Source organism: Rissa tridactyla, chromosome 11 (genome assembly GCF_028500815.1).
Source record: "Rissa tridactyla isolate bRisTri1 chromosome 11, bRisTri1.patW.cur.20221130, whole genome shotgun sequence".
Taxonomy (NCBI): domain Eukaryota; kingdom Metazoa; phylum Chordata; class Aves; order Charadriiformes; family Laridae; genus Rissa; species Rissa tridactyla.
Window position 1 is genome coordinate 1052792 of NC_071476.1, and position 14747 is coordinate 1067538.

Sequence of the window (14747 nt, forward strand, 5' to 3'; positions counted from 1 at the left end):
TCCAAACAGTTCTGGGCTCACTGAAGCCAGGCTGCTGGAGGAGGTCTCGCTGTGCAGCAGCTGCCGGGTCTTCAGTGTGTGCAGCACTAACATCAGGACTGCTCCATTCCTGGCTGTGACTGTGCCGCTCGATGCTCCTAGGTTCTGGTCTCCTCAGTAGGACCCTGCCAAGGGCTGCCTGCCACAGAGGCAGATAAAGGGGTGGTGGGGCAGCTACAGGAGTCTTTCTCCTCTCCCAGCCTCTGTTGCTTCTGAACTGCCTGAGCAGGCTTTCTATAGAAATGCCTAATTGTGCTCTGGCCTCAGCTGTGATTGGAGTTGATGGCAGTGTATTTGCATTGAACATTCATCTTCATCATAACACGCACACTTGTCCGCACTGCAGACACTTCAGTGCATTCTGGAAGAGGCGCAGCCTTTTCAGCTGATGCTGCTATCCAGTCCTCCCTCTTGACGTGCTAATCACCTTGGGCAAAGTCATGTAGATGTATTGGATTTGGAACAGAGATGTTCCTCTCCTGATTAGCATAGCTTGAGGATCTCTGCACTGTGAATGCCCTCACTGCAGCCCACACCTGCTCTTTTTCTTAAATATTATCACCTTTCCCTAAATATTGAACAGGTATTTTGGCATTTTGCTGGCTGTACAAACTATTGTCAGTTTATGGCTGTGTTTGTGTAATGCTATCCCAAGGTACACTGAGAGCTCTGGGCTTCCTTTGGGCAGGGCTGGCACCAAGATGGAAGAGTCTCGGCAAATACGAAAATAATTTATTTTTTTAAAAGTGTACAAAGTTCCTTGTAAAACTAGAATGAAGCAATTCTGGGACCGTGTAAACCAGGCATTTTTCCGAAGAAATGTATCAACAAACCCATGAGATGTATGACACTTGCAACTGCAGCATGAGATGGGGGTTCTGATGGGGTTTTATAGAGGAAACGTGAAATTCTTTGTGCCCCCTGCCGCAGTGGTTGTCTCCATCAGGTAGCAGTGACAATAAGGAACAACTCCCGAAGCATGCACAGTTTCTCCATGATCTGCCAGGGAAAAGGCTGCCCCAGGGCCTCCTGCATTCGGCTGATGAAGTCCTCTATCTTCAGCTGAACGTCCAGATGGCTGATGTCATCGCTGTCCTGGAGCTTGGGCTTGGCTTTCTGAATGATCAAGTCCATCCGGTCGTTGAGCGAGCTCCGCAAGTGCCCTGCAAGAGGAAATGTTGGTGGGGAGAGGCAATGCACAGCGGGCTGCCTGACCTGTTCAGGGACAGATCGCAGCATGCCATGGGCAGCACCGTGGTGAGGAGCGGTTGGGAACTGTGCTGATCCTCTCATGGTTTCCTTGCTGCTGCTGCACAAGACTAGCCTGGTGGAAGAAGGTACTTTCCCCTCCTGGAGCTTGGTCTGCCTGTGGAGAGAGCCCAAGAAATGGGGAGGGGGCAGGGCTTGTAGCATCCTCTTCTGCTGTGCTAGTGGCAGACTGGACAGCTTTCCAGCTGCAAAGGAGTGTCTCCAAAGAGCTTAACAACAGTGATCATCTAGGGCTTCAGGGAGAATAAAACTCTGTGCATGTGCGATGGTGGGTTGTCCTCTACATTCCTCCATGAGAGCCTTAACCCTGGGCTAAAGCAGCTGAAGTAGGGAAGGGACTTAAAGAATTTTCTGGTAAAACAACTTTAGGGAGTTTAGGGAGTATTCTGTGACTGTGCTGCTCTCCTGGGGTCAGAAATACTGCTCCTTCCATGGCTACTGTGGGTGGTGCTCCTTGCCCGGTCTGCTAAGTGTGTCCTGGCTTTACCATGCCTTTGACTTCTGCTTTTCCTCCTAAACCACCCTATTCTTCCACCCACTGGGTGTGCAACTTAGACAACAGTGGGTACAAAGCACCCCCATGTGTACTTGCTGGGATTGATCCTTTAGGAAGTAGGTTATTTTTTAGGGGCTAAACTTCCCAAAGCAGGTTGGGTGCTCTGCTTGATGCAACATCGCTCTTTGCTCTGACTGCTGGGAATAGTTACTGGCGTGGATGAAGGCACACTATCCTTCTAAGACTCGGTGGCTGGGAGTTCAAGAATTATGAGAAGAGAGGAGGAAGGGTACTTTGGCTGTTTTACTGCAGCGTCTTGATGAGATTTGTGTTTATCAAGGCCAGAACAGGCTGCTTACCCAGTATTACATTTTGGTAACTCATCAGCAGCAAACTCAGGTACTGCAGCATCTCATCCCATCTTTGCCATGTTGCTGTTTCATCCTATGACAGGAAACAGTATTTGGTTATTAGAAGAGGTTTTCTCAGGAGAAAATAAGGCAAAGGAGAGGTTGGACTGGATACCTGGTATTGCAGCAGCACAGAGGAGTGGCTCAGGAAGTACAGGATCTTGGCCAGAGACAAGGGCAAGGTTGTGGGTACATCGCAACTATGCTGGAACAGCAGCTCTAGCAGTTTACAGCGCAGGAGGTGACTCTCCATGGTGTTTAAGAAAGCTTCCCTGGAAGATAAAGGGATTTACTCTGAGTGAGACAGCACAGCCTGACCAGGGACAACTGCTGTAGCATGTTCCTGGTGTCCCAGTGGTGCTGGTCTGGTGGTGCTCAGCAGTGCAGTGGAAGGAAAATCACTAGATGTGATAGGGTGACATTTGTTATGCAGCTTGGCCACGGGCATGTTTACGTCACTGGGTCTGACCTGTGGCAACTCGAGGTCGGTACAGTCTGTGAAGCAAGCTTAGCTGCTTCGCTTCACCCTGCCCAGCAGCCTGTGCACAAGTTACCCATTCCTGCTGACTTGCAGGGAGCACAGCCAAGCAAGTGTGAAGTGGGGTCAGCAGCCAGCCGGATCTAGGAGATCTGTCCTGGTAGGAGCAATAGCTTGTTTAGAGTCAGTTTGTCTTGGTTAGACCCAGAGTGCTCAGAGTTCTGCTAAAAGGGTCCGAAAGGGCTGCCTGCTGGGGCTGGCAAGCGTAGGTTTGAAATGTCTCTGGGTCTAGTGGTCTCGCGTCTATGCTAGAGTCAGTCAGGCCCTTGTGCTTTGGCTTCAAATACTGTGTTTCTCAGAAAAGCAAACAAAAGCATGTCAAGGCAAAGCTGCAAGAACTGCATCATATTTTTGGTGAGCTTCTCAGTTGTCCCTGGGAATCAGTGCCGAGTTTGCCAGTAGGTGACCATGCTGATGCAGAGTACTGCTTTTCAGACCGACTTTACTGTTTTAAGGTCCTGCAACTTTAACAAGTGGGAGAATCAACTTTTCTCAGAAACACACAAGCTGGGGAGATGCGTTCAGCTGGTGATGTTCTTTCTCCATGGGATCTGTCAGTCCAACAACCATGTGTTTGGCTAGTCATAAATGAGCCTGTCTTTCTACACCCTCTGGTATTTTATGCATCCAGACTTGGATGTAGATCAGGAGTAAGACTGTTGCTGACACAGGCAGATGCTGCCTTGTACATGTTTGTCTCACCTTTGGCTCCTCAGGGGAATACTCAGTATAAATGGGAATATCACATCTGCGATCTTACAGGAGCTGCAGTTGGGAGATCTGTCCACTTCCACTGCGATGGACAACATCCGCTGGAGCAGGAGCATCACCCTAGTTAGAGAGACAGTCAGCACCAGGAGACACTACCCTCGGCTTGCAAAGTAAAGCAGTGGGGATGGCACCTAGTTCAGCCTCACGCCTTGCAGGGAAAGACGCAGGGGAACGTAGCAGGCTAGATTTGGTGTCTCTTGGTGGCTTTTGAATCTGATGCTTTTGGAAGCAGAGCTAATCCCCAGGTGGGCCCTTGGGTGTTGGTGGAGAAGCATGAGGCAGCCTGGGCGGTGGGCCAAGAGCTCCAGCCTTATGCTACATGTAAGAGGAGGACGTTCACTGAGAGTTTCCTACCAGGTGAGGAAGTCTCTTGCTCACCGAGTGTACGTCTACCTCAAAGGAGAACTTTACATTCAGCCTGGCTTCCCTGACCTGACAGGGAGAGACTCTGGCTTCTCCCTGACTTGGGCCCCACGATACTGACAGCAAGCAGCCAGGACTTCTGGGGCTTACCTCTGGGCAAAGAAAGCTGGTGGAGCCACCTCTGCCTGGTCAGTGCTGGCCAGACATGGTGCAGATGAGCTGTGTTCAGCCCTTGCTTCTGTTGAAGAGGATGTAATTTCTTGTGGCTGCTCCTGGGGCTGGGAGAACCCGACTCCTGTCACTGCTGTGATCAACCATTCGACCACCTCCCTGTCACAGAAACAGGAACGTTAGCAGGGACAGGCCTGGTTTGCTGCATTCTGACCAATAGATCCACCTGGAGTTCAAGGAAAGACCCCGAGGGTGGGATGCATTCTTCATCTGCTTGGAGAGGCTAGAGAGTAGCTCTGTTGAGCAGCAGATTTATGCAGTTGTCAACAGGACTGCCTCCTCCTCAGTCCCGTCCTGAGCAATGCAAATCTGACCTTGTTTCTGGGAAATGCCCACTAGGCTGTGGCCACAAATGTCTTGCGTTATCTCTGGGGGTTTGTTTTTGTAAACCTGTTCCTGTTCTTTATGTTTGGCCCCTACACCTCCCTCTGTCTCCCAAGCTGGTTTCCTGGAAAGTCTAACCTGGAGTCTCAACAAGTGTTCCCTGAGCCCCTGCCTGTCAGTATCTGGTTAGAGAACAGGGGAGGACGAGGCATCCCTTACTTGACATTGTTGAAGCACGTGTCACACGAAAGCACTTTCTTGGCAATTGACTTCTGCAGCAGGCGCAACCTCAGGTTCTCCTGGAAGTCGTCCTCCAGGGTCTGCACCACGTACTGCAGGAAGAGGAGCCAGCCAGGGGGCTTCTCCTGAGGGCAGATGGAGACGGTATAAGCCTGGCAGAGCAGCAGGGCAAGAAGCATCTGGGAATTTGGCTGTCTCAGGAATGGGCTGATTTACATGACCGAGGAATAGCTCCAGGAGGGGCTGCCTGGATCAGGCCGTGCTCCAGGGGCTTGGCTGGACCTGTTGTACCATTGCATTGGGGCAATGAGGCCTTTTCTGCTGCTGTGTCTTCTTCAGATGACACAATGTGCCTACAGCTGCGCAGCAGACTAAGCATTCGCTGCCCTCAGCGGACGCAATAAAACTGCGTGTTGCATTGGCCCATTCTGCAGCAGGGCACGGCCATGAGGCCCTGGGGCAACGCTTATCCTCAGGCACCGCATACTGGATGATCCCTGCCCCGTGCGACACACGCGGTGCCAAGTACCTGGTCCTCCATGATGTATTTCAGCAGCGTCCAGTCCCATCCCACCGTGGCGACGTTGGCTGGATGGAGCCTGCAAGGACAGCACTGTCCATTTGTGCTGAACTGCCCAACCACCTGCCTGGAAGCACGGCAGCCCCTGGCCCTTCCCCAGCCCACTCGCTCAGGGGCCTGCCCTGCCTTCTCCTCTCCACCTTTGCCCTCTCCCTTTCTCCTCCCCTGACTACATTCATTTTTCAGAAGCACCTGACTGGGGCGGTATTCCATGGAGAACATCGACACTCCTGGGCCTGTGGCCTCACAAAACATTGGGCCTCTCTGCAGGAACCCTGAGGGCGGCAGGGGAACCGCTCCAGCCACCTCCAGCCCATGGCCCCTGCTGCAGCCCAGGGAAGGCATTTTTGCCATGTCACAGCAGAGAAGAACGAGATCTCTTCAAGAGCAAGGCAAACATGCTCCCTAGTGTCACAGGCTGTCCCTGCACTGTGTGGGCTTGCTACTAAAGGATTAAAGCATGCTCATGATGTAGTTGGAGCTGCTTTCCCTCTTGTCTCAGCATCCCCTGCCTCTCTCACCGCCCCCATTCCTCCATCCACTCAGGGGTTTAGCTGCTGCTGTCTGGGCCAGCAATGGTCCTGACCCACCCTTAGCCCGGGGTGTGCCTGTGCTGGTCACAGGAGGATCATCCTGGGTTACAGGGGAAATCGCTCCCTGTTGCATGGGTGAGGACCAGGAAGAATAACCTTTATGCTGGGCAGGCCCCCCGGAGCACCTAGACAGCCCCAGGGCACCATCGCAAAAGGAACACGTACATTTGGATCTTCATCAGCAGCATGTAGGTGTCCTTCAGGATCTCCCCTTGGTGGGGGTTCAACAGGATCTGTCTGATCAGGTGGGAGATGATTTCTTTGGGGGGACGGTGCTGGCAGGAGACGAACTCGCCCAGGAAATGCAAGGTGCCCTCCAGGAAGTTCTCCTCCATGGTGGTGCGCACCATGCTCAGCTTCCCGCTGGGGATGAGGTCAGGCTTCCGCTGCGTGCAAGGCAAGGCAAGGCAATGGGTGAAAACCAGCTCTCCCCAACACAGAGGAACCCAGCTGTGATGTGGGGCCCACCGCGAAGGGAACTGCAATAACCAGAGATCCCAACTGCCTGGCAAAGCTTCCCCCGAAATGGGAAGCAGAGCAGGAGCTTTCCCTGCTCCGTCCTCTACTGCAGGGGCTGCTCTGAGCAGGCTCCAGCCAGGCTTGGCAGTGGCTACTCTGAACCCTGTTTACCTGCTGTGTTTCCCTGTTGGGTGCTATGCCTTGGAGGAAGAGGTGCTGGACTCCGCTCCTCCTGAAATAGTGCAGTTTGTTCAGCCAGGCTTTGCTGTCAGCCTTGGACCTGGCTGGGATCACTTGCTGGATTGCTCCGTGTCGTAAGTCACCTGGTTCCAGCAAAGGCTCTTGGGCCTTCACTGGCGTTGGGGGGATGGCTGGGGCAGGGCTCAGCCTTGGGGGCAGCTCCCTTTGCTGGCCGAGGTGGGGAGGCTCTTCCTCTGGGCTACAGGATCTCCAGCTCCTGCTGCTGTCCAGGCTGGAGGGGGACGGGGACAGCAGGTCCGAGCCCAGCTGCATGCTGGCCAGGGAGCCCAAGTCACTGTTAAAAGTGGTAGTGCTGCAGTTCTGCTCCGGGCTGCAGGAGCAGCTGTGGCAGCTGGAGACGGGAGAGAAGCATCTCCAGTTCTCTGCGCTTTCTGCCATGTCCGTGGTGGCGCTGGGCTCCGTGGGAGCATCGTGCGAGGGTGCAGCAGGGCTCGGCCCCGATGTTGCCTCTGTTTCTTGCTTTGTGGTGGAGCAGAGCTGGGGATGGGACGTGTGTGCTGCTGGGGCAGCAGGAGCCTGCCCGGGGCCCTGGTCAGCCCAGCCAGTGGTGGGGGGGCTGCATGTGTCCTCCGTCAGGTCGATGATGGTGAGGCTGCTCCACGGTGACGGGTCTGTGCTCGTGTCCTCACAGGTCAGATCGATAATCTCCTGTGGGGACAGAAGGGCCAGCGCTGTCAGTGATGGTGTCTCGGTCCTCCCCTGCCAGGGATCTCTGCTGTGATGGCACTGACAACCCAGCCCAAGGGGGAAAAGGGGCCCATTGGCAGCAGACCAAGAAACCAGGGACAAACACGCTGCTGCCTGGCTGAGGGGACGGGGCAGTCTGTGAGGCAGCAGCCCGAGCTCTAGCGTTGGCCTCCCCTGGCGGCATGGCTGCGCCCAGCCCGGGCTCTTCTTCCCAGCTCCTGGCAGAGACAAACCCCGGCTCCCCCCGGGTTCCTTACAGCAAATGGCCGTGTCTTCTGCTCCAAACACCTCTCACCTTGGCCTGCAGCGCGCCTGGCTGCCCGCTCAGCTTCCTCCCAGGATGGGGAAAAGCCGTCCCTGCTGCGGTGCGCAGGGAGGGCAAGGGGAGCCCTGCGAGCGCTGCCATCCCCCATCCCCAGGGGCTCCTGGCAGGAGCAGCGCAGGATCCGAATCTCGTCACCCCCGCCCCTGCAGCACAGCCTCACCCACTGCACGGACCCGAGCGGCCGGGAACAGAGCTACCTTCACATCCATGGCACCAGGCCAGAGCTGAGGCAGCCCCGAGACTTTGGGGTCTCCCATCCGGGCCTCGCCGGGTGATGCAGCACCCGGAGCTCCAAGGACGCGCCTGTCCGAGGGGCGGGCAGGGGAAGGCAGCTGTGTCCGCACCTCCGGCAGGCAGGACACGGCACTTCTCGGGATCTCGATGTGCCCGGGAGGGGTGAGAGCCTGTTTGCTCTTGAAAAAAAACAAACCCCTCAGCATCTTAAAGGAGGAACATGTTTTGCGGACAATTTAAATCCTTTTTTTCTTCCCCTGACTCAGCCCTGCTGCCTTTCCCGAGGAGAGGCCATGTGTAGCCTGGGGAAGTGACAAAACCCAGCAGGCCTGGCGTGCTCCGGGATGCCGGTGGAGCCCTGGAGGGCCGGGGGCTGCCCTGGCTCCAGCCGTCCCCGCTGCCCCGGACGCCACGGAACTGCCGGTGTTAGAGACTTGCATCATAACTGGGGCCAACGGAAAATGTGCCCTGAACCACCACCACCACACCAGCCCATCGTCGCCCTGTCCACAGGGTGGCCCAGGTGAGGGGGACAGTGGCCGCCCCACCACGGCCCAGGGTTGGATCCCCACCGAGGGGCTGAGTCCTGGCCGGCTGGGACCCTCCTCGGACCAAGACGCTCCATGGCAGGGGGCTCTGGCCAAGACGGCTGGGACCCCCAGGGGGACACGCTTGGGGACCAGGCCTCTGCTGGTGGGACGTGGCCGGGGGGACCCGAGCCCTCCTTAGGGCCAGGAGGGAGGTGACGGAGGGGACCGGGCTGCCCGGGAACACACGGCCGCGGCTCTGCGACACACGCTGCGCCCCTCCACGGCCCTCGAGGCTTCATGTCCCGGCGCGGCTCCCGTTCCCCGGCCGCGGCGGAAGCGCCGCCATCTTTGTGAGGGGCAGGCGGTGCCGCGCCCCCCGGCGGGAGGCCCCGCCGCCCCGCCCCGCCCCGCCCCGGGGGCCGCCGACTCACCGCGGGGGGCGGCACCGCGCTCCGCCGCCGCGGCGACGGGTGGCGACGGCAGCGACGCCGGTGCGGCGGTGGCGAGCGGCCGCCCTCAGCCTCCGAGTCGCTTATGAGGACGACGCTGTCGGCCATCTTGGCGGCAGCTCCGCCCCCCACGGGCTGGCGGCGGCGGGGGGGGCAGCGCTCGGTCCGGGGGCCGGGTCGGGCCTAGCGGCGCGGCGGAAACTGCGTCAGTGGCGGCGGCGGTGGCGGCCCCGGCGCCGCCGCCATGGCGCTGTCGCCCTACGTGCAGGCCATGCAGGAGCTGTTCCGCGCCAACACGCGGAGCCGCGAGTTCCCGGCGCACGGCGCCAAGGTGCACTCGGTGGCCTGGAGCTGCTGCGGCCGCCGCCTCGCCTCCGGTTCCTTCGACAAGACCGCCAGCGTCTTCCTGCTGGAGAAGGACCGGCTGGTGAGCTCCTCCCGGCACCGCGCGGTTCGTTACCGGGCACCGGGGGACACCTGGAGCGGCCACTCGGGCCGGTACCGGGGCACGCAGGGAACCCTTGGGCTGGGACTGGTGATTCGGGCCGGTACCAAAGACCCCTCCCGGGTCTAGATGCTCAGACGGGTGGCTCGAACCGGGAGTGGGCCCCGGTGGTCGGTACTAGGCCTGGAAACGGGGACTGTACCGGGAAGAGGAGCCCACCGGCCGGGGCCAGGGAGCCGGGGCTGGAGCTGGTGCCTGGCTGGGGAGGCGGGGGGGCTCCTCTAGGCCGGTGGGAAGCGTGACTGAAATGGTGGTGGGGCGCTGGGCTGGGCTCCTGCCCCATCCGGTAACCGACAGCGGAGCAGGGTGCAGCATACCGGGATCCGGGGCAGGAGGCGGGTAGAGCTGGGCTCATCCCTCCCTGAATGCCTGTCCTCTCCCTCTAGGTGAAGGAGAACAACTACCGGGGCCATGGGGACAGCGTGGATCAGCTCTGCTGGCACCCCAGCAACCCTGACCTCTTCGTCACGGCGTCGGGGGACAAAACCATCCGCATCTGGGACGTCCGCACCACCAAGTGCATCGCCACTGTCAATACCAAAGGTGAGTCCCCGCCTTCCCGGGAGGGCTGTTGGGTCCTGGCAGAACTTCTGCTGCGTGGGACCCGGCTGCAGTAGCACAGCGCTTTGGATCCTTCTTCTAGGTGTTGGTGATGGGGGCATCTTTGCTGACTGCTTTTATCTTTGTGTTGCACTCATCTGTAAGGAGCAGCAGTGAACGTGAGGGCTGATTTACTCTGCTGTCAGGACTGGAGAAACTACTGAAATATGATGCTGACTGTTAAAACGTCTTGTGTACTTGGATCTGGAGTCTGTGGGCTGCAAGGCTGGAGACTGGCGAAAGTCATGTTTGCAGAGAGCCATGGTGGAAGTAAAAGTTTGCGTGGATTCAGAAAGCGATTATTCGAATTCATTGGCTGGTTAACCCAGATACCATCTTTGCCCTTGGAAATCTCCAATTTTTAATTGTCAGGGCTGGAAATGGCATTGTAAGATGGCAAACAGAAACCTGCCTTGTTCTTACTGTTATTCATATGTATTTATTGTTGGCTTCTGGTTTTTCTGGATCTTGAAGATCACTGGGTTTAGAGGATCTTTGAGCTGATCTTGTTTGGTGGTTGCTGTGGTCCCATCTTAGCTGAAATGGGAAGAGCAGTGATGTAGTCATCTGGGCTTGAACCTGTTCAGTTTTCAATAACTGTATGTATTTGCTGGACAGTTGCTGTATAGGGTTTGTGCGTTAGACTGCAGACCTGGCAGTCTTTCCCCTTTGGGAGTGGTTTGGAGTTAACGGAGCAGTTTGTGGCCTTGGATCAGGATTAAAAGCTGCCTGTCTGCTTAATTTGTGGCTGCTGTGGGTTGTTGGGTGGAAACGGGACCTGCTGCCTTTCTGTCCCTCCAGGGGAGAACATCAACATCTGTTGGAGCCCTGATGGACAGACCATTGCAGTGGGGAACAAGGATGACGTGGTCACTTTCATTGATGCCAAGACACATCGCTCCAAAGCTGAGGAGCAGTTCAAGTTTGAGGTGAATGAGATCTCCTGGAACAACGATAACAACATGTTCTTCCTCACTAATGGGAACGGCTGCATCAACATCCTCAGGTAGGTGCCTGTGGCAGTGGGTGGGCAGGGTAGCTGAGCTGGCTGCGGCAGACATCAGTCTGCCAGCCCCTTTGCTGCTTTTCGGGAACCTGAGTCCCACACCCCAGTGATTCCCAGCCCTCTGGTGGGAATGAACTTGCGTGGAGCTGAGGTTGCCCCAGTTCTGGGCTGGGCTGGGCTGCCCAGGAGTGACCCTGATGCTTTGCCTCGGTCACTCAATGCTCAAGGTTTCCAAGAGCCTGGCCTTGCACCAGCTTGGTTCTCGCAGCCCCAGTCCGACCTGCCCGTGAATCCTACACTCTTCTCACTGCTTCCTGCCCTCTCCCTTCATCTCCACAGCTACCCAGAGCTGAAACCCATTCAGTCCATCAATGCCCATCCTTCAAACTGCATCTGCATCAAGTTCGATCCCATGGGGAAGTACTTTGCCACGGGTAGTGCTGACGCGTTAGTCAGCCTCTGGGACGTGGATGAACTGGTGTGTGTGAGGTGCTTCTCAAGGTAAGTAGTGCTGTCCCGAAGTTGTTTTCCTCCCCTCTCCGGTGACCGTGCGGGAGATGGCTCACCGTCTGCTTCGCTCTGTTGCTGCAGGCTTGACTGGCCTGTGCGAACACTGAGCTTCAGCCACGATGGGAAGATGCTGGCATCAGCATCGGAAGATCACTTCATTGATATTGCAGAGGTGGAGACAGGTAACGGTTTTGCTTTTGGGGAACAGCAAGGAGGGAATTGGAGGGAGAAGTGCTGGTGGAGCTGGGAGGGCACTGGGAGTATTGGTTTACTAAGGAACCGCTTGGCTGTGCAGAGCAGAGCGCCATGAGGGGGAGCCTCTGCCTCGTTAGTCTGCGGTAGACGTGCCTGTCATGTCTGTGCCTTGTCACCAGGTGATTAAAAGGCGCTGAAGCAGTGTGTGTTCGTCCTCTGCCCTACGCGGGAGAGAAGAAGCAGGTGCTGGGCTCTGGTGCGCACTGCGGGGCAGCGTGCTGACGTGGCAGGGGCGCGCTATGGGGCAGAGGCTGATGTGGCCCTCTTTCCATGCAGGAGAGAAGCTCTGGGAGGTGCAGTGCGAGTCCCCCACCTTCACAGTGGCCTGGCACCCGAAGAGGCCGCTGCTGGCCTTCGCCTGTGATGACAAAGATGGCAAATACGACAGCAGCCGGGAGGCAGGCACTGTCAAGCTCTTTGGGCTCCCCAATGACTCCTAATGAAACCACACCGGGGGAGGCAACGCTTCCCTGCTCTCGGGGATGGGAGAATGCTTAGTTAGTGTAGGACAGGGTAAGGACATGGCCCCCCTCCTTGCCTGCTTGGCAGTGCTGCGATCTTTGGCTCAGCTCTGTGCGCACTGCTCTCGGGAGCATTTATAACAGAAGCAGCTTGTGTGCCGCGGAGGAGGGGAGGTGATGCGAGCAGAGCCCCCCTCGCTGTTTCAGGGCTGCCGCCGCCTCCTCTGTGGGGCATGGGGGGCTTGTTCCAAAGGCAAGTGGCCAAAGAAAGTCAGTCACTGAAGGTGACTCCCCAGAGAGGAGCTCCAGGCTCCCCAGCACTGATAAGCTGCGTGACCGTCCCCTTCTGCCGCATGGCCTGGTGGCGAGGGCGGCCCCAGGAGCACAGCCTGCCCCTTCCCCTCCCGGTGTCCCTTCCCCGCACTGGGGCAGTGAGGGGAGGGGTGGGGGGATGCAAGTTGGGGGATGTTTCCCCAGCTGGGGCTTTTTTTTTTTTTTTCCCTTTCTTTTTTTTGTATGTGTGGTTGTTTTTTCTAATTTTGATAAATCCTCTTCCATAATGAAGGTGCCTGTGGCTGCTGTGCGGGCGGAAGGGGGGTGCTGAGCTCCTCTCCCTTCTCCTTTCTCCTTCCCCTTGGCTATGGCAGGGCCCTGGCTGAGGGGTCTGTGTCGAGGGGCCGTCCCCCTTGTCCCCGCTGCCTGTCCCCAGTGTCCTGCGCTGTCGCCCCACCAGGGGGCGCTGCGCCCCCACGCTGGGGACAAGTGACACCAGGGAGGGCGCACAGAGGATGGGGACAGCCGCACAGAGGATGGGGACAGCCGCAGGGACCTGTCCCGCTCCTGTAACCCCTCTCCCGCCTGGCAGCACCCCGCAGGGATGGAGCAGGGCCGTGGCTCCAGCAGAAGATGCCACCTGTCCCACACCACGGCCACTGGCCCCGGGCACAGCCCTTCCCTGCGCCCCTGCCGGGGTGACAAGTCGTGCCTCCCCCATCCTTGCTCCCCAGGGAGAGCCACGGGGCTCTGACCCCCCCCGGCGTGCTGGGTCACAGGGAAGATGGTCGCTGCGGAGGAGGTGTGGGCGCAGCCTGCCTGCGATGGAGACCTTGCCTGCAAGATCTCTATCATTTCCTACCCCAATATTTTCTTCTGACAGAGGCTTTTCCAGGTGACTGCTCTGCTGATGCCGCCTGGGTAACAGCTGAGCTCTTTGCTGGTAAATGATGGCAAATCAGTCGAAGCTGAGGCTGACTCTGACGGAGGCCTCCAGGGCTGTGCCAAGCCCAGGCACTGCCAGGGGCCCTGCCTGGCGAGGGGCGCGTGAGGTACCCCATTGCCCAGGGCCTGCCTGTTGCCTCGTGCCCCTGCTCTTATTGGGGCAGAAGGCTGTGACCCACCAGAAACAGCCCTTGTAGCCCAGAGATATCCCCAGTCGTTCTGTGAGGGGAGTCCCAGAGTCAGGGGGAAGGGGCAGAAGCGCCCCTGCGATGTCCATGGGACGGGCGCCCACCCGCACCCATGCGTTTTACTTTGTCCTCAACCCCAGAGAGGGCGCCTGTAGGGTGGGCACAGGGGTGTGGGGAGGCAGCTGGACTGAGCAGGGCTCTGTGAGCCACGTCTGGCCTCTCCATTCACCTTGGGTGCTTTTGGGTGCCGTCTGGGGTGAGCCCTGGTGTGATGAGCTGCCAGGTCTCAGCGCTGAGGGGGATGGAGGGGTGAGGGAGCTGGCGCGGGGCCCCAGGGAAGCAATGGTTGAGAAGAGGCTGGAGCAATGTACAAATCCCTTTATTTTATTAGTTTGTCAAAGACTAGTTCGAGCAGGATGGTCACAGCATGTCTGCGGGGCCCCGAGCTGCCCACCGCCTCCCGGGAAGGGCCCTGGTGAGCGGCTGGGGGTGGTGGCAGAGGAAGCACGGGGAGGGGGGAGCACGGTGCGGCAAGGGATGGGACAGGGCAATGGCATGCCCCCGCGTCCCCCCCTTGGGGTGCAAGCAGCATCTCCTGGGGCATGCCCAGGGCGCTTGCCCAGGGATCCCTTCCCAGGCCCGGGGGGGCCCGTGTGTCCAGCTTCGGCGGGGGGCAACCAGGCGCTCCCAGCCTGGGACTGGCCCAGCAGCTCTCGGCCCCGCACTGGCTTTATTGCAGGGGACAGAGCGGGGGGACCCCGGCAGCGTGTCGGGGGGCTCTCGGCACAACGCCGTGGGCAGCCCCCGGGGGACAGCGGGGACTCGGGGCGGGTGGGAGCGTGAGCAGCGGACACGAGGACGCATGGAGCGACGGGACGCACCCTGGCACAGACACACTAATGCGAGAACGGGGGGCCAGTGGGGGCCGAGACACGGACGAGCGAGCGGTGGGGACGGGGCGGGGGGGACGAGGCAGGGGGGGTCCCTGCCCCGCACGCGCCTTTGTACACGGTCGGCGGAGCGCGGCGCCCGCTCCTCCTGGTGCTGAAGTATTGCAGTCTAACTGATATGGCTTTAACTATGGGGCCAGAGATGCGGGGAGGAGAGAAAGGGGGGGGGGGGTCCCCTCCAACCCCCCGATGCTGGGGCACACCGGGCAGCCCCGGGGGACCCCCGTGCCCGGGGAGTGGGGATGGGGGAGCTGC

General features: G+C 58.6%; 2 protein-coding genes across 5 annotated transcripts; one reads left to right on the forward strand and one right to left on the reverse strand.

Annotated features, from left to right (window-relative positions):
* Positions 1-756: 756 nt before the first annotated feature.
* Positions 757-8915, reverse strand: SIMC1 (SUMO interacting motifs containing 1). Of its 2 annotated transcripts, XM_054217410.1 has the most exons (11): positions 8782-8915; positions 7784-7999; positions 6485-7222; positions 6020-6240; positions 5211-5280; positions 4661-4806; positions 4037-4216; positions 3455-3583; positions 2330-2486; positions 2164-2248; positions 757-1202 (listed from the first exon to the last, which is right to left on the reverse strand). In XM_054217410.1, the coding sequence occupies exons 1-11, from the start codon at positions 8905-8907 to the stop codon at positions 982-984; spliced, it is 2289 nt and encodes a 762-aa protein (XP_054073385.1). In that variant the 5' UTR covers positions 8908-8915; the 3' UTR covers positions 757-981. The 2 variants fall into 2 exon arrangements, with proteins under 2 accessions (XP_054073385.1, XP_054073386.1); XM_054217411.1 differs by lacking the exon at positions 7784-7999 and having other exon boundaries at positions 8782-8912.
* On the forward strand, positions 8855-12700 carry THOC3 (THO complex subunit 3). 3 transcript variants are annotated; one of them, XM_054217415.1, is made up of 6 exons: positions 8855-9250; positions 9691-9847; positions 10706-10910; positions 11250-11411; positions 11502-11602; positions 11952-12700. In XM_054217415.1, exons 1-6 carry the CDS (start codon positions 9044-9046, stop codon positions 12113-12115), a joined length of 996 nt encoding a protein of 331 aa, XP_054073390.1. In that variant the 5' UTR covers positions 8855-9043; the 3' UTR covers positions 12116-12700. The 3 variants fall into 3 exon arrangements, with proteins under 3 accessions (XP_054073390.1, XP_054073392.1, XP_054073391.1); XM_054217417.1 differs by lacking the exon at positions 11952-12700 and adding an exon at positions 11795-11875; XM_054217416.1 differs by having other exon boundaries at positions 8858-9226.
* Positions 12701-14747: the final 2047 nt, after the last annotated feature.

Excerpts from the sequence above, each read along its gene's own strand:
- THOC3 (XM_054217415.1), top strand. The coding sequence starts at position 9,044 with ATGGCGCTGTCGCCCTACGTGCAGGCCATGCAGGAGCTGTTCCGCGCC. Across the intron at positions 10,911-11,249 it reads GGCTGCATCAACATCCTCAG|CTACCCAGAGCTGAAACCCA; the intron begins GTAGGTGCCTGT and ends TCATCTCCACAG. Across the intron at positions 11,603-11,951 it reads TATTGCAGAGGTGGAGACAG|GAGAGAAGCTCTGGGAGGTG; the intron begins GTAACGGTTTTG and ends CTTTCCATGCAG.
- SIMC1 (XM_054217410.1), bottom strand. The coding sequence starts at position 8,907 with ATGGCCGACAGCGTCGTCCTCATAAGCGACTCGGAGGCTGAGGGCGGC. Across the intron at positions 6,241-6,484 it reads CCAACAGGGAAACACAGCAG|CGGAAGCCTGACCTCATCCC; the intron begins GTAAACAGGGTT and ends CCTTGCACGCAG. Across the intron at positions 4,807-5,210 it reads AATACATCATGGAGGACCAG|GAGAAGCCCCCTGGCTGGCT; the intron begins GTACTTGGCACC and ends ATCTGCCCTCAG.